Source organism: Sus scrofa, chromosome 12 (assembly GCF_054392235.1).
Source record: "Sus scrofa isolate SSC_HxYL_T2T_F1_AM1 chromosome 12, Sscrofa_HxYL_maternal_Yorkshire_Landrace_v2.0, whole genome shotgun sequence".
In the NCBI taxonomy this organism is placed as follows: Eukaryota; Metazoa; Chordata; class Mammalia; order Artiodactyla; family Suidae; genus Sus; species Sus scrofa.
In genome coordinates this window covers 39,993,551-40,012,336 of record NC_139394.1, presented here as the reverse complement: position 1 = coordinate 40,012,336, position 18,786 = coordinate 39,993,551, and the positions used below count along the sequence as shown (strand labels likewise).

At 46.9% G+C, this 18,786-nt stretch overlaps 1 protein-coding gene across 3 annotated transcripts in view; it reads right to left on the bottom strand.

Annotated features, from left to right (window-relative positions):
- Positions 1-344: 344 nt before the first annotated feature.
- YPEL2 (yippee like 2) overlaps positions 345-18,786 on the bottom strand; it is a 70,411-nt gene continuing 51,969 nt past the window's right edge. For all 3 annotated transcript variants that reach the window (XM_003131686.7, XM_084985019.1, XM_084985020.1), the window contains 3 exons: positions 10,229-10,272; positions 9,019-9,127; positions 345-4,984 (listed from right to left, as the gene is read on the bottom strand). In XM_003131686.7, coding sequence (XP_003131734.2) covers positions 4,895-4,984; positions 9,019-9,127; positions 10,229-10,272 — 243 coding nt within the window. In that variant the 3' untranslated portion in view covers positions 345-4,894. The remainder of the gene's footprint in view (positions 4,985-9,018; positions 9,128-10,228; positions 10,273-18,786) is intronic.

Here is an 18,786-nt window from a genome sequence, read left to right as displayed (position 1 = left end):
ACATGCTGGGTCTTGAGTTCCTGTTGTGGCTCAGTGGTTAGCGAAAAGAAAAGAATCTGACTAGGAACCATGAGGTTGAGGGTTCGATCCCTGGCCTTGCTCAGTGGGTTAAGGATCCGGCATTGCCGTGAGCTGTGGTGTAGGTCGCAGCACAGCTTGGATCCAGCATTGCTGTGGCTCTGGTGTAGGCCAGCAGCTACAGCTCCGATTGGACCCCTAGCCTGGGAACCTCCATATGCTGCAGGAGTGGCCCAAGAAATGGCAAAGAGACCAAAAAAAAAAAAAAAAAAAAAAAAAGAAAAAAAAATGCTGGGTCAATTAAGACAGAGGAGCCTGACAAAAAATTAATATTGGAAAACTTTATTTTCTCAAATGAGCACCAACACAGATTGGAAATATGACAGAAACAATGCACTTTTCTCTAATACTGAATTACTATGTACAAATACAGGAAAAGGTGAAGACAAATTACTTGAAAATTATCTTTGTTATTGAAGCAAAGTGACCTGAAAATGCCACTTAAAAGATAGAGGAAAAACAAAACCCAAACCCAACAAATACAGTTTGTAAACACAAGCATAAATAGACAGATTCTGTATTGAAAGATAGTCTCTGCAGGTTGGCAAAGGGAAGTGACGCTCGCTTTAACCAAAATGTTATACAAAAACAGACAGGCAGACGGAATTTGGTAATATGAGAACAGCTTGTTTCTTCTTGGCTTTACCATTCACTGCTGGCAGATTTCATGACTGTATTTTAATTTTGAAGAATATCTCCTTCCTCCACCTAGCCCACTAACATGTTTCCTCATTTGAGGCAGACTCTTTTTAAAAAAAATACGTTAAGTTGATTGTGTTTAAGATTTGATTTCCCGGCCTCTTCCTGAACCTGAGGCAATCTGACCTTAAAAAAAAAGCTGTTTACCTACAAGGCATGTGTATTATTTCATTGATGTTCCTTCAACCCAACCAGTTAATGTTTAACATGATACGGCTTCCACAACAACTGGAGCCCTGGATCCGTGATGAACACACTCACATCTCAGTGAGAAACACAGCTTTGACTCTGCTTGATCTTCACAGACAACAGATTTTCCTTCTGTAAAAGCTGAGCACGCAAAGACAAGACAAAGAAGCAAACAGGCAACAGCTCCATGCTCGGGAAAACAAGATCCTTGAGGGTTATGCTGTTGGTCCACTCGGAAACAAAACCACCGGAGAGAAAGGGAAGAAGTCTTATGTGCCCAGGGTGTAAACTGCAGGTATAGTGTCCCCCCCCCCCAAATGAAAACAGGAGGCACAATCCAAAATGCTTTACACACACATACACACACACACTTAAAAACAAGACTCCAAATCTGTTGGAAATTCTTCCAAGAGGAATCACTCTAAATTGTTACTAAATTTGATTTTATTTATTTTCTTTTCTAGCCAATAGTGGTGCAAGAACATATTTCAGTTCTCAACCTGGTAACGTACTGCAGAGTCTGTTCCATTTGGAAAGAAATGCAGAGAGGTGCGGCTTAACTGCCTCCGTCTGGACTAAAGTGATGGAGATTTTTTTTTTTTCTTTTAAAGAGTATATTGGTGATCACTGATTCCCTTAAAATATACTTCAAGAAATGCAGAGGAAACCATAGAATTTTAAAAATGAAAATAAAAAGTGCTCTCAGGGGATCTGAGAAAACAGCACCAAATATATTATTTTAAAAAATTAAATATTATTTACAAAAGTATATTTCACAAGCAACTGTTTCTTCTATATCCGCTTGAAAATCTTTTTCTAAAGGGGACACGTCTCTTTCATACACGGACCCACCAGTCCAGATTTCCTCTATCCTATCTTAGGGATCTTACTGGAGGAGCTGGAGAAGCCCTCGGTCAGGCCCAGCTGACAATCTGGCAGTCAAGCCTGGCTGTGTTTGATGTATTGTCAAATCAAACCCATCAGTAGCCTGAGACTAGCATCCTGCGGGGTTGGGTGTAATCCAGAGCCGCCAAGGCCCTAGGGTGGCACGGGGGACATAGAACTAGAGTCTGCCGGCTGGACTTGAGTTGAAAGTGAAGGCAGTTGCTGGCTGAGGTATAGAACTTCATGCACGTCTCTCCCTTCCTCGCTTCTCTGCTCCCGGTGCCCCGCCTAATTGATACCACCGACCTTCAATTCCCCGAAGAACCCACCAGGGGTGAATGGATGAGGTCTTTGGTTATGCTCTGAGTCAGTAATTTGGTGAGGAAATTAAAACAAGAACTGACTGAGGCCTTGAGTGGCTGTTTCGCCATCGCTCAGCTGTGGTCTCTCCCATACTAGACTGAGGTGAGACAAGCCATGAATGGAGCTAAAGTTTTAAGAAGCACTTTTGGTTTCATTGACACAAAGGGAAAAAGCCTAATCTTTTTTTTCCCCTGTAGTTACGGGAGTACCAACATCCTGCTCAGATCTCCTGCACCAAGTATGGCGCCATGTACCCAATGGATGCTCAATGGATAGACGTTGGAAAAAACCCACCAGAACCAGGGTCTAATTGGAGCCTGCTCTGATCCATGCCGACAGTCAGAGGCCCCATCCCCATGGAAGAACAGTGGCGCTTCGGTCTCCTCTGCCCCTTGAAAATTCAGGGCACTTCAGGTCCAGATTTCTAGGTCACCACACTCCCTTTTTCCATGCCTATCCATGTTTTCTTTGTAGGGAAAGGATTACCAATAGCCAGGACATTCCCTGAGTCAAGGGGCTAATCAGAAATGAGGGCCACTACCTTCAGGGCTGGGATGGAGAAGGGAGCCTGTGATTTCTGTGCTGGCAAGCCAGCTTAGGAATGTGAAAGTTGAAAATGTTTCTTATCGAGATCTTGGGCCTGGCAACCATATCTCTGGGATCCTGGGAACCTCAGTCTGCTTTTTTGTAATGTGGGGAGAACATTTAATCCCCCAGGGCTAGGAAAGCACTGGAAGATGTGGGTAAGAAGCCTTTGGGAACAAACTTCGGTTCTTTTAAGAACGCTTTGTCTTACAGAGGCTGTCCACGGCTGAACCTGGGGCTCCCCAGCTTCCCAACAGTCCTGCGGCCCGGCTCTGCCAGGGCAGGACCATACTGTGCCAGGCCCCTCTGCCCAACACCCGGCAGCACACAGAGACACAAAAACGCCCTGCCACAACAGTCTCGCTCCCTCTGGGACTTTGGTTCAATTCTGAAAATGTCCTGGATTGGCTGCTTTCATCTCGGTTGAGAATTTTCACCGATTCTCATCTGTGAACTCACTCTTTTGTGACTTTTTCAGGAGAGTTTTCCTAGGGGAATCAGCCTATCTGGAGAAAGAGAAGCTGAGAATTACCTAACATAACCTACACCTATCTTAGTCATAATAATATTTTCGGTCTGCGCAGTGAAATGAACTCCGTTAAATGAGCTTCGGTCATGCCCTGCGTACTGGCTAAATTGCTGTAGAACAGACTTCACAGTGTTGATTAAACGTAACAAACTCCTCTCTCGCTCCTGAGCCTTTCGGGGACCTGCTGTCCCCTTCCCTAATAGCATGAACTTTGGATGAGGGGGTGTAACACTGGAATTCATAACTTGCCAAAGGACATCAAAGCTAAGCCTCCCTATCGCTGAACCACACGGACAGACGTCCCTCCACACACAACATCCAAGTACAAGGAGAACCGCTCAGGGCACGAGAAATTGACCGGCCAGGGGGCGCACTCAGCTGGAAGCTTTGGGACCTGGTTTTCCACAATCTGCACGGATGGAGAAAAGCACCCCAAGCTCTATGTACAAGGAACTGCGGATCTCCGTGAAACCACCGCATGCCAAAGAAGAGAGACGCGCCTAACCTGTAATGGTTCCAACCTAGACGGTTCCTGGCACTGCCCCTGGCCCGCCCCCCTTTCTTGCCACAGTGCTCTTCTCTTAAGGTTCAGGGAGGAGAAGTCCGAATTCCTGATGGGCTCTACCTTTTCTTTCCTCTGGCCCATTTTCCGAGCCACTTCCGAGGGAGCTCCCAAATGGCCCCCCCCACCCCCCTCCTGCTTTGTTCCCTGGTCTCCTTGATTATTGATTTCCCTTGGGGGCGGGTCAAAGCCTTTGGGAGATCGGGATCTTGCACCCACTGCACGTGGCAGTCCCCTCTCCTGTCACCTACAGCGGCTGGAGAGGCAAAGAAGATGACCCGGAGGAGCAGGGAAGCGTCAGGGTCATCGACACCATCTGGGCCCCTCCCAGGACGCGCCCCAGCTTGGACCGGTAGAGGCAGAACCCTGCCCCGCCATCCAGAATTAGGGCCCCTCCTTGTGCTCACGTGCGAACCTGGCACACTGGGTGTCAGGAACGGAAGCTTCTGATCAGAGAGAATGCAGTCATGAGGTATTTTTTTTCGTTTGCTTTTTCTCGTTGTCCTTTTAGACAAGTCGACCATTTCAAGCCTAAGTTACCAGGTGTCCAGGAGCAGCACACGTTTGTCCCTCGCGCGACCCTCTCCCATCCCCTACCCACCTGGGCCCCTTGCGGTCCCCCTCTTCCTCACACCCCCGTGCTGTGCCACTGCTCTCCTGACAAGAGGCCACCAGGCGGCTCTTCCCAGGCCCTGGGGCCCTCGTCCAAGGGGGCTGCCACCGTGCGGGCAGGCATCTGTTCCTTTCGTTGTTTTGTTTTCCGCTAACACTAGAACAGAGAGAGAAGCCAGGATCAACTCACAAACAGAGACAAAGCAAAGAGACAGAGAGACAGCGATTTAGAGGCCGGTCACCAGCAAGATGGCGTCAGGGTGGGAGAATGCCCCCGATGGCAAGGCCCCTAAATGGATGGAACCAAGTGTTCAGTCACTCTCTCACGCTTGGGTAGAATGTTCAGTTGGATGGCGTTCACGTGGACACGGGGTTGGGCAGATGCTCTCCGGTCAGTCCCAGCCATTGTCCTTGATCATGTGTGCTAGCTCAATGATGTATTTGCCTTCTTTATATTTCTGGCTGCTTTCAAAGGCATGTTCCTGGGAAACACAGAGGAAGAGAAAAAGACACCGAATGACCAAAGACACGCAGGTGACTTCTGTTGCAGAGGAGCAACGGTGTTGCCAACAACAGGCATCAGGGCCCCTGAGGTCTAGCCCCCGCTTCGCCCAGACTCCCTGAGAATTCCCACCACTCCAGCGCGCCATGGCCCCCCTTGGCTCAAAGAGAGCACCGAGGCAACACCAGGACTTTCTCAATATTTGCAACAGAATTTAAATACTATGCATTTTTTTAGTTTTTGGCCACACCCATGGCATGCGGAAGTCCCTGGGTCAGGGAAGGAAACCAACCTACAGCAGAGACAATGCTGAATCCTTAACCACTAGGCCACCAGGGAACTCTTCTGTGTCATTATTTTAAGCAGTGCATGCTAGGCTTAGAGAAAAGACATTCAGAGAGAGAAACAAAGTATACCACAAGGCCAGACAGGTCTCTTTTAAAATTTCTTTTGTTGCTCTTTCCAGCTTAGATCTGTGTTTCCTTCACTGCCTTGCTCCAGGGAGACCGGAGCTATATGAACTCCAGGCTGAAGAACCCGGGGCCCCTTGAGCCCCACCCAGCTGCAAGGCCTCCAAAGGACAAACCCAATAGAAACCAGGTGGGAGGTTACCATCCAAACCTTACAGCCCTGCAAGCTCTCCCAGCTGATATGCTCCACAGAAACAAGGCCTGCATAGGTATACAAAGAAGGGGATGTTTCATACAAAAAAAGTCTTGGGAGTTCCCTTGGTGGCACAGCAGGTTAAGGATCCAGTGTTGTTACTGCAGCAGCTTGGGTTGTGCAGCTTCAATCTCTGGTCCAGGAATTTCCACATGACATTGGGGTGGCCAAAAAAGAAAAAATCCTGCTGTATTTTCTGAAAAACACTGGGCCTAGCCGTGGACATCAGCTCCCCCATTCCCAGCCCACCCCCCCAAATTGGGAAGTAGCTAAATCCTACTGTCTGGGCGGCATTTGTCGTCTTCTTTTTTTTTTTAGGGTCGCACCTGAGGCATATAGAGGTTTCCAGGCTAGGGGTCTAATCAGAGCTGCAGCTGCCGGTCTACACCACAACCACGGCAATGCCAGATCTGAGCCAAGTCTGTGACCTACACCACAGCTCACAGTGATGCCAGATCCTTTACCCACTGAGTGAGGCCAGGGGTCAAACCTGCAACCTCATGGTTCCTAGTCGGATTCGTTTCCACCGTGTCACCACAGGAACTCTGGTTCTGGGCAGCATTTGTATGAGCCGTACCTCCTGTTCTAGAGCTCAGGGCTCTGGGTCACAGAACAAGAGCTCAAACCTGAGTCTCTCCTTGAGAAAGGAATTATTCCACAGAGAGATGGGAGGGGCACCGAGAGAAAGTGCAAACACACCACGCACACACAAGAGCTGTGGGCTCAGCAGGAACTTCCCTGACACCTCATTACTTCCCAGCACTGTCTGTGTGTGTGTGTTCATGTGCCTGTGTGTGATGTGTACACAATAGAGGAATGTGGTTTAGGAATAAAACCAGAGTAACTTCCATAAGTTCCATAGGAGTATGTTTAGGATGGAGGGGAGGAAGGAGCAAAATCAGGAAAGTGACAATGAGTCCCTATTAAGCAAAAAAATTTCAACACCTCCCCAGCTACAGGACATTTGCAAAATCTCACAACTGGACAGCAGTGGACAAAGCACTAGATCTGGAGCTGAACACAAACACCCCAGACTGAGCGCCCACATCTATGGCTTCCTAGCACCAGAAGCATCACTTAACCATCTGACTCACATTTATAATTTGCAAATTATAAACTTCCCATTTATAAAATGTGGAAAATTACAAGTACTTCACAGGATTGTTATAAGGGTCAGAAGGATGCTGGAAAGAAAGGCTGGATCCCTGGGGCTGGCATGAGAGAGGGGAATCAATGAATGCTGGGATGTTTCTTGGTTGTCCTGTCCAACTGCTTTTTCTTGTTGTTGTTGTCTTTTTGCTATTTCTTGGGCCGCTCCCGCGGCATATGGAGGTTCCCAGGCTGGGGGTCATATCGGAGCTGTAGCCACTGGCCTACACCAGAGCCACAGCAGCGCAGGATCTGAGCCTCGTCTGCAACCTACCCCACAGCTCACAGCAACGCCAGATCGTTTTAACCCACTGAGCAAGGGCAGGGACCGAACCTGCAACCTCATGGTTCCTAGTCGGATTCGTTAACCACTGTGCCACGACGGGAACTCCCCAACTGTTTTTAACTTTACCGGTGGCTTTCCTCCCTGGTATAGTGACAATAAACACCCTGAGGGCAAGGACTGGATCTCATTCTCTTTTGTAGCCAGCATAAAGGCTCCTTTTTTTTTGGGGGGGGAGGCATTTTTGGGGATACATGTGCAGCTAGGGGTTGAGCCACAGTGGGAACTCCCAGTATCCAGCAGAAAGGCTCTTGATAAAGTTTTGTCAAAAGAGTGAATCAGCCTAGCGGAGGTAAGGAGCAAAACCAACTCAGATTTATCCTCTATAATCCAGCACATCCTCAAGGGATAAGATAAGCAGGAAGCTGGGAAACAAGGGGCCAAACATTTCTGGATCATCAAAATCAGTACTGTGGCCCCCAGATCACTCAGAGGGGGCCTGGGGGCCATACAGGGGGAGTGGAACGGCCAAGGCCAGATTCTCCCATAGAAGCTGTGGTTAAACCTTCTTGGCATCACGCAACATAATGTCCAGGGTTTCTCATTCTGAATGTTTCAAGGAAGACATGAAAGATGGAATCAAAAGGTGGTGCTGCCCCGTGACAGACTCCACCTGCAGCGGATTTAAGATATGCACGTTTTTGAACTTTACTGAAGTGGAATTGGACCTGTGTGTCTGGCTTCTTTTGCTCACCATCTTTTCCCACATAGGCTAGTTATTTCTGGAGCAGTTTTAGGCTTATAGCAAAACGGAACAGAAGGCACATGGATTTCTGCTGTCTTACCTGGTCCCACACATGCACAGGCTCCCCCACTATCAAAGTCCCTCAGAGCGGGGCGCGCAATCTGTTTGCTGGTGTGACAATCAACACACCCGCATTGACCCCTCATGATCGCTCTGCTCCTTCCCAAGCCTGCTAACGTCAGGTCCTAGGAGCCAGCCCCGCACTGACCCTCTGCAACTGGCAGGTTCAAGGCAGTTAATGAATGAACTGCCCTCCCAGAAACAGGAAGACTCTGTTTTCAATGTCCCCACAATGACAGAGAGGACAGAGACAAGCACTGTGAAAAAACCTGTCAATAATGATAGCAACAACCACGATCCAAGCTGACTTGTCCTGAATACAGACACCTCCTCTCACCCTGGCAAGTCACCGCTCACTCTCCCAGGTACCAAGTAGACATTAAAAAATTCCTGTTGAGTTAAGCAATGAAGGAATCAATGTCTAGTTGGGAAAATCCAGCCATGACTATATCCGATAGTGGACATTAACATAATGACTGATGATGCCTGGCGCAGGGCCAAGGACCTAAGACATATTCTGGGGACATTTACTACAGCCTCCAAAAGCAAGGGCCCGGCAGTCACACCACTCCCTCCACTCCTATCCTCGTGTAGCCAGGTAATGGCTGGATAACAGTGGACATACTATTAACCTCCCTGTGCCTCAGTTTCCTCATCCATAAAATAGGGATACACAGATGCCCTACCCTCTAAGGCTTCTGTGAAGAGTCAGTATGATAATGTATACGCAGAACACAGTAAGGTGTCAGGAAATGTCATGTGCCATTGTTACTACTATTACTATTAGGAGCAGTAGTAATTAAATCGAGGGTGTGTGTGTGTGTGTGTGTGTGTGAGGAGCAGGTAAAGGAATGACTAGGAGGAGCAGACCCTCAGTGAAAAGGGGACAAATGTGTGCCAGGAATGGCTCTTTGAGCTCAGGTTCCCATCCTGGTTGCAGATAATCCCACGAGGTCATGGGAAGCAAGTGGAAGAAAGCATTCTTCTAGGGTGTCGTTCTCAGCTAGTCCCTCCGTGGCCTTCTCCCCATCAACCAAGACGCCCTGGTACTTACATATTTCCAGCCCAGAGTGGTTTTGCAGTTTTCACAGTAAATGTCGGCGACGGCGTGCAGTCCTGTTAGCAACACGCGCTCCTCCGCAGGCCCGCAGCCCACGTTCACTCTGTGCCAAGGGATAAAGGAGGGGGGAGGGAAGTCAGGCAGACGCTCGTCATCCGCTGATCAAGCTGAACTTCCAGCAAAAAATGAACTGAGCACGGCTGCCTGAAGGGAAGCCAACACTGAGAAGAGCAACAGCTCTAACTGAAATCAGTAACAACCCCCCCCCCCCAAAGCAGCTACATGGAAACATCTCCACTGAGATGAATCATATCTGCAAGTTCTGATTCAATGAGTCTACTGAAAAGAGTCTTTGGCTGCATTCACAGCATGTGGAAGTTCCCAGGCCAGGGATCGAACCTGTGCTACCGCAGCGACCCAAGCCCCTGCAGGGACAGTGCCCGATCCTTCATCTTGTGAGCCACAGGAGCACTTCTAAAGGTAGTCTTTATGGTTGAGACTCTGTTTGGGATTTTTCTAGGAAATGCCTTTTGTCTTGTGATTTAAGGGGGCAAACTGACAACCACCCTGCCGTCCACAGCCATGATGAGCACAGGTGCTCAGAGCTCCCTGAGGACCGAATGAGCCCAGGGATGTCAATTGTGACAGTTCAGTCTTGTCCTGATCACAAGGATGGCTGAGCCCCGTCTATCAAATATACCAGACTCCTTCACAGAGCACCTTTTATCTCAAGCTGAACACGCCAGATTTCCATTTTCACAGTTCATCAGGCTTGCTTCCTCAGAGCAAGCAGTAAATGATGCTGCCGATGGCTGTGGGCTGGGGGAGCCTGTGCATCTGCAGCAGAGGATGCGGGCGCTTCACTAACTCCACGTTACTGAGGCTCCTCCTCCAGCACATCCCCGTGTCTTCTGTTCACCCTCCTTCTCCTCTCCAGTGACATGTCTCAGATCTAGTTACAGGACCTCTGTGTTGAGGAGACTACTGCCCTCTAAGCTTATGGCAGGCAGCGACTGTATTATTTTCAGCCAAAGATGCTGCTCCCCAAAGTCCCCTGAGGATGACTGGCTACCAATTGTGGTGAGTGATGCTCCATGAGGGTGGGGAGGCAGAGAGGACAGGTCCCGTTGTTTTAATGATCATGGCTTTCCCCTCCCCTCGAAACTTGCACCGAACAATGGGTGTACCATTCAGAGACACTCACACTGAGTTAAAGAGGTATGCTCGTCCTTGACTTCCTTGGAACGACTGAAATGCAAGAAAACAAATTGATAGTTAGATACCATTTACCCACCCATTCGGGAAACCAGCCCCCAACTGCAACAGTCAGGACCTTGCAGTGCTGACACGGCAAAAACGGAGCAGTGAGCCATTCAACAGTCCAGGTGGCAGTTGGCGTGGCGGGAGGAGAAGGCAGAATAAATAAGCAGAGCTACAGACTCCAGCCACTTCACTTGGGCTGTTTTCACCAGCCCAGGTAAGAAGATATAAACCACCAAACCCACACTTCTCACTGGTCCTGCTTTCTTGGAGAGCCTCACGGCTCTAACAGTGACAAGAGTCCTCAATGGCAGCACCGGGCTGCTCCTTTTGAGGTGTCAGCAACTTGATCTCTGTATCACAGGAAGGCTCATTAAGCAAGAATCCCATTTTAACTTCTAGCTTAAATACGAGCCTTCTTTCTTGTGGTCGGAGGATAGCAGAGAACGAGAAACAGGAGCCAGAGCTTGCCATGCGTCTACTTCCATTAGCACGGGCCCTGTCCGTCTTCTCGTCCTCCAGTTACACTGAAATGTCTGGCTGACATGAGCCAGCCATGTCCTGCCTTGCTGTCTGCATTTTTAATGTGATTTGACAACTGTACCCTGAATTAAACATCCTAGTCTGCACTCAAGACCATTCTAAAAATAAACAAACAAATACAGGACTCTCCCATGACCTCTGTTACTCAGTGGCTGGAGAAATCCAGAGTTGACTGGTTAACAGATGACCAAAGGGTAGGAGAGAACCAGACAGGACACAGATGACTGCACAGGAGACAGTTGTTGTCAGAAACACAGGACTTTAGGGATCAGTGCTGCCAGCCAGAGAAAAAGGTCCAATTCTTGACTTGTGTAAAAACGCCTCTGCGGTCAGCTGGATTGCCAAACTGGCTGGCTGCCTCCAACATACAAATGCACCAGAAGCCTTGGCTCCCAGGGGCAGCTCCAAGGAGCAAGCTGGTGTCCCCAGCTGCTTCTCTGGCCTAAACCAGCTCTCTTTCCTTTGGGTCTTGAAACATCCCTGGGGAACCTAAGAGCTCCAGCCTGGAACTGAGCGTGAATCAAAGCCATGGCCTGGAAACCTGGAACCTGGAAGGCTATGCCAAGTGTCTGGATGAGACGATGTCCCAGGGACAGAGACCATAGATCTGGCCAACCTGTTAGTTGAACCTTGGAGCACAAAGACACCCAAGTACCACCAGGATAGCAAAAGCTTCAGTATTTGGTCCCACCAACCTCTGCAGTCTCTTCTCTCCATACTTTTCCACTGGGTCCTTTGCTCTAGTCAGGACAAACCACGTGCAATTCCTGGAACGAACTTGCATTTCACCAACTTTGCCCAACTTTGCTTCCTTCAGTTGGGGAGGCTCTTCCACCTGACCAATCCTAAGGCTCGGCTTCCTCTCCCTCCTAAAGCACTTGGCTCAGCTTCCTCTCTTTCCTAAGGCATTCTCTGACCTCCCCAGGATGAGCACCCAGTGGCACCCAGGTACTGGACTTTTCTTGCCCCCCTGCCTGTCCCTCCTGTCCTTTTTTGGAGCTCTCAGCATACTGGATAGATTGTCGATTTAACTTGTCAAGGAGTCAGCTGCCTCTAATTTCCTTTTTTTTTTTTTTTTATTTTTTATTTTTAGGGCCACACCCAAGGCATATGGAAGGTCCCAGGCTAGGGGTGGGACTAGAACTGGAGATGCTGGCCTATGCCACAGCCACCGCAACAAGGGATCTGAGCTGCATCTGCGACCTACACCACAGCACACGGCAACACTGGATCCTTAACCCACTGAAGAAGGCCAGGGATTGAAACTGCGTCCTCATGGATGCTGGTCAGATTCATTAACTGCTAAGCCACGAGGGTAACTCCTCATTTCCTTTTTTTTTTTTTTTCTTTAAATGGCTTTATTGCTATCTAACAGACATATAATAATAAACTGTGCATATTTAAAATGTACCATTTGATGAGTTGTGCATCTGCATATACCTGCAAAACCATCACCACAACATGATAATGGACTATCATACCCAAGTTTCCTCGTGTCCCTCTGAATCCAGCTGTCCCTTCCCTCCTCATCCTCAGGCAGCCCCTGTCTACTGTCACTATAGTTTGTATTTTCCATAAGTTTTAATACATGAAATCAGACATTAAGTAGTGATTTCTGCCTGACTTCTTTCATGCTTCATAATTCTTTTACGATTCACTGCCTATATCAATAGTCCATTCTCTTTTTAATAATGAATCATATTCCAGTCTATGAACTTAACCACAGTTCATTTATTTTTTGGTTGGATTTTAATAAAGGATTTGGACTAACAGAACTCCAAGTCCCCTTTCAGCTCCAAAATTATATTCTCTTACAGTTCCGTGGTCCTACAGTATGAGTAATTGGGAATGTCATCCTCTAAGAAACATATGTTGGAGTTCCCATCATGGCTCAGTGGCTAACGAATCCGATTAGGAACCATGAGGTTGCGGGTTCAATCCCTGGCCTCGCCCGGTGGGTTAAGGATCCAACCGTGGTCTGTGGTATAGGTTGCCATGAGCTGTGGTATAGGTTGCAGATGCGGCTCAGATCCCACGTTGCTGTGGCTCTGGTGTAGGCTGGTGGCTACAGCTCTGATTCGACCCCTAGCCTGGGAACCTCCATATGCTGCAGGTGCGGCCATAGGAAAAACAAAACAAACAAACAAAAAAACCATCTGTCAAGACCTTCAAATTAGAGCTTAGAAGTTGGTTATGGGAAAACAGATTCTAGAAGAAAGCAGGTTGGAAAAAGATAACAGGAAGTAATCCAACTTCACCGTTTAAGACGGGAAAATACATTTACTTCTCAAAGACTCACAGATTGCCTACCATCTGCTAGACACAAGGGGAATGCAGGGAGAGACGCAGCATTGTGAAACTTCTCAGGACTGTGGTACCCCCAGGAGGTACATAAGACATTCCTCCAGGATAGGGGGAAAAAGGCTAAAAATAACTTTTTTTTTTCATTTTTGGTCGCCCTGTGGCATATGGAGCACCTGGGCTAAGGATCATCCCAGGCACAGCTGTCACCTAAGCTGTAGCTGCGGCAACACCAGATCCTCAACCCACTGTGCCAGGCTGGGGATCAAACACATGTTCCAATGCTCCTAATACGCTACTGATCCTATTGCAGTCTAGGGGGCACCGTGAAAAACACTAACAATTTTATCTATTTATGTTTATCTTAAAAGAAAAAAAAGATCTGGAGTTCCCATTGTGGCTCAATAGGTTAAGGACCTGATGTGGCCTCCGATGTTGATCCCTGGCCTCGCTCAGTCAGTGAAGGATCTGGCATTGTCACAGCTGCAGTGTAGGTCACAGATGTGGCTTGGATCTGATGTTGCTGTGGCTGAGGGGTAGGCCGGCAGCTGCAGCTCCCATTCAACCCCTAGCCTGGGAACATCCATACGGCATAGGGGCAGCCATAAAAACAAAAAAAAAAATTCACCCAACAGTCATAGTATATGGAGTGCTACCCATCTCTCCCCTGGACTATAATGTGTCATGTGTGTACAGGTGTCTAGAAGGAAGAGTGGGGCTCTCACTGTGTGCGAGTCAGGGTGTAGGGCAGGTAACAGCGGCACTCTTCCTCCGCCTTTGTTTTCAAATCATCATGAATACTGTTGTTTCTGTGCTTTAAAATGTCAATAATGAGACTGATATTGTAAAAACCCAATCTTTAAACAGCAGGATCCTTGCAATTTTTTGTAATGGGATATAATTCCCCCAAAAAGATTCATTTACATCAACGTACTTTAAAAATGTAAAAAAAAAGATGAGCACTCCAAACTCTCTGGCCTTTGTGGTAAAAAAGAGCTGACAAAAAAAAATATTGACTTCACAATATTTTCCAAAAAATAAACACACTAAATCTGTCCCTTCAAAGTAAAGGCAGCATTGTAACAGGGAATGGAAACAGAACTTGCGCTATGGCAAAAACTGGTATTTAGCAGTATTTTCAGTTTATGTGAGCTCTTAATTTAAAGTTGGTATGCAGATATAAAAATTAATCCAAAATGGATGACATTTAGAAGAAAATGCAGAAGAAAATCTTTGTAACTTTGTGTTAGAAAAGATTTCTTAGGAGTTCCCGACATGGCTCAGTGGAAACGAAGCTGACTATCATCCATGAGGACGCAGGTTCAATCCCCAGCCTTGCTCAGTGGGTTAAGTATCCGGCATTGCTGTGAGCTGTGGTGTAGGTTGCAGATGCAGCTCAGATCTGGGATTGCTGTGGCTGTGGTGTAGGACAGTAGCTATGGCTCTGATTCAACCTCTAGCCTGGGAACCCCCTTATGCTGTGGGAGCGGCCCTAAAAAGACAAAAAACAGAAAATAAAAGATTTCTTAGTTACTACAATTTAATACAATTTATTTTTAAAAAGGGATAAATTGAATTATCAAAATTTTAAACTTCTGCTCTGAAAAACACTTTTCAGAGAATGAAAAGATAAACTACAGTCTGGAAAAAAAATATCCACAAACCAGTTATGTAACAAAGAACTTGTATCTAAAACATATAACGGGGAGTTCCCGTTGTGGCTCCGTGGTTAACAAATCTGACTAGGAACCATAAGGTTGCGGGTTCGATCCCTGGCCTTGCTTAGTGAGTCAAGGATCCGGCGTTGCCGTGAGCTGTGGGGTAGGCTGCAGACGCGGCTCGGATCCTGCGTTGCTGTGGCCCTGGTGTAGGCTGGTGGCTACAGCTCCGATTAGACCCCCAGCCTGGGAACCTCCAATATGCCACGGGAGCGGCCCAAGAAACAGCAAAAAGACAAAATAATAAAAAATAAATAAATAAAAATAAAAAATAAAACCTATAACGAACTCTCAAAATTCAGTAATAAAATAAGAAACACAATTTTTAAAATGGTCAAAAGATCTGAACAGACTTCACCAAAGAGAAACAGATGGAAAATAAGCACACGAAAAGATGCAACATCACTATTCATTAGGGGAATGTAAATTAAAAACAGGTATCACTCACTACACCACTACACACCTATCAGAACGGTCAAAAAAAAATTTTTTATGGCCACATCCACGGTATATGGAGTTTCCAGGCCAGGGATCAAATCTGAGCTTCAGCTGTGACCTACACCACTGCAGCAACACAGGATCCTTTAACCCCCTGCATCAGGCTGGGATTGAACTCATGCCTCCACAGCAACCCAAGCTGCTACAGTTGGATTCCTAACCCACTGTGCCACAGCAGGAACTCTGAATTTATTTATTTATTTATTTATTGTGACTGACAAAACTACGTGCTGTCAAGAATGTGTAGCAGATTTCCAGTTGTGTCTCAGTGAACTAGACAAGTGCATAGTATCCATGAGGATGCAGGTTCAATCCCTGGCCTTGCTCAATGGTTAAGGATCAGGTGTTGCTGTGAGCTGTGGTGTAGATCACAGATGCGGCTCAGATCCCGCATTGCTATGGCTGTGGCCATGGCTATAGCTGGCAGCTGCAGTTTTGATTCAATCCCTAGCCTGGGAACGTCCATATACCACAGGTGTGGCCCTAAAAAAAAAAAAAGACTGTGCAGCAACTGGAACTCAGACCCTGCAAAATGGCAGAGACACTTGGTTAAGAGTTTGGCAGTTTCGATTGCCCAAGTGAAATGGAAACCTGTGTTCCCACAAAAATGTTTTTATGGCTTTGTTCAAAACCATCCAAACTGGAAACAGCCTAAGTATCTCTCAATTGGTAGATGGATAAGCAAACTGGTACATCCATATAATAAGTGTTTTATAATAAAAGGAATGGTTAATGCACATAACAACATGGATGTGTTTGAAATGCTTTAGGCTAAAAACGATCACTGGTTGCCAAAGGTTAAAGGGCAAGGGGAGAGTCTGGCAACAAAATGGTAATAGATTTCAGCCGTGCATAAGACTATCGACGCACTTGTCAAGAATCACTGGATTTTTTTATTTTAATTTTTACATACAGTAAAATTTATCTTTGTTGATGAAATCCAACAAAAAATTTAAAAAGAGCAACCTCTAAAATCTCTTTTATCTGTACACTGTACTCCTATATTTGTACAATTAAGAATTGTTGGAGTTCTCACCGTGGCCCAGTGGAAACAAATCCTACTAGGAACCATGAGGTTGCGGGTTCGATCCCTGGCCTTGCTCAGTGGGTTAAGGATCTGGTGTTGCCGTGAGCTGCGGTGTAGGTCTCAGACGGGGCTCAGATCTGGCATTGCTGTGGCTGTGGTGTAGACCAGTAGCAACAGCTCTGATTAGACCCCTAGCCTGGGAACCTCCATATGCCATGGGTGCAGCCCTAAAAAGACAAAAGAATTGTTAAAAAGCTTTTGATCTATTTGAAAGTATTCCAAACAAATTTCAGAGGGGTTTGAGGTCTTGTTAAAAGACACTTTTCTGGTAAAGTTTGCAAGAACAACTGCAAGTTAAGCAAAAACTTCTGTATAAATGGCGGGTAGGCTGGAAAATGGGGATCAAGGGTGCAAATGTTCCATTCAAATCTGCCTTTAGAGGAGCTTCCGTCATGGTACAGAGGAAACAAATCTGACTAGGAACCATGAGGTTGTGGGTTCAATTCCTGGCCTCGCTCAGTGGGTTAAGGATCTGGCGTTGCTGTGGCTGTGGTGTAGACTGCAGATGCAGCTCAGATCTGGAGTTGCTGTGGTTGTGGCCAGCAGCTGTAGCTCTAATCAGACCCCTAGCCTGGGAATCTCTAAAAGCTGTGGGTACGGCACCAAAAAGCAAAATAATAAATAAATAAATAAATATCTGTCTTTCTATGTAAGGATGTTTTCAGCAAGGGCGACTGTTTATTTTATTTTATTTTATTTTATTAGGCAAGAAACAGATTTATTAGGATAGGACGGTTGTGAGAAATCCAAGTGGGCAGGCAAGAAAGCTCTGCCAAGGGCAACTGTTTAATGAAGTACTAAAGCACATTCTCCTTAAGACATGCCTCTGAATTTCTGAATCGGAAAGTGATAAACCAAGTTTTTTTTTTTTTTTAAAGAGAGGTTTAAAACAAATTTATAATTTTTCTTCCGTTTTTAAACATTGCATAAATTATTAAACATTTTCAGGGAGTTTGAATTTCCCTTGTGGTGCAGTGGATTTTCAGGATCTGGCAGTTGTTACTGCAGTCTCAGGCCACTGCTGTGGCACAAGTTTGACCCCTGGCTCAGGAACCTCTTTATGCCATGAGTGCAGACCAAAAAACTATTATTTTTTTTAGGGAGTTCCCTGGTAGTCTAGTGATTAGGATTCAGTGCTGCTGCAGGTTCAATCCCTCGTCTGGGACCTGAGATCCCACATCAAGTGACTACATGCCACCGCCAAAAGAAAAATAAATTTTTTTTTTTCTTTTTAGGGCCACACCTGTGGCATATGGAGGTTCTCAGGCTAGGGGTCCAACTGGAGCTACAACTTCCAGCCACAGCCACAGCCACAGCAACATCAGATCTGAGCCGTGTCCGCGACCTACACCACAGCTTATGGCAATGCCAGATTCTTAACCCACTGAGTGAGGCCAGGGATCAAACCCACAACCTCATGGTTCCTAGTCGGATTGTTTCTGCTGCACCACAACCGTAACTACAGAAAAAAAATTTTTTTAAATATATGTTCATAATGGACATATTACATAGCAACTTATGTACATCATTTATTAATAAACAGCCATATTAAGAATATAAGCTCTAACCTTTCACTGGTAGGGGTATGTGACTTTAAATGTTTAGAAGTCACCGCTCTGCGGGGGGTGGGTGGGTGGGGGTCCAATCTGGTTTGGTGGCAGGGCCTTTCTCTGGCCTGGCACAGATTAGAATTCCTAGATAGTAGGGTGGGGGAGGGCACATGGCAGAGAAGAGAAATGCCAGCCAGGCCCCGAGGTGCCTTGCAAGGCCACCACAGTTCCTCCAGGCCTGTTCGACAAGAGTGTGCTGGCAGAAGCCCACACTCTGCAAAGGGTGCCGAACCCCATGAAGGCTGTTTTTCATGGCTGTACCTGCTCAAGGTACCCACCTAGCGACAGTATCTGTGAACCTGTTTCTTCCGCCTGGCACTCAGGATCAGCTGAATCTCTGGGGCAGAACTCTGGAAGCTCTTTCACCCTGGCTTCCACACTGGGCCCCGGCCAAGCCAACATTTATGATGAGAAAAACATTCCCCGAGAACAACAGGCATCTTGCAAAGAGACACACAGACGAGAATAGCCCGGCTGGGTCGCTGTATCCTGTGGGGCGCAGCCCAGCCTGGCACAACCGGGCACAGTCTGGCGCTCCCTTGAGTGAGGGTGGTACCGAAGGTGGGGAGACTAAGAGGAAGTGAAGGAAGCAATTAGAATGAAGCAAACAGAATTTCAGACCAGGAGATCCCAAACAGACTGTCAGACGCATTTGTTTGCTGTTATTACTGCCAGGCAACAGGGCGACTCTTTTCCATGTTGTGTATCAACCAGGCCTGGTGTTCAGGACTCCAGGAAAGGGGTT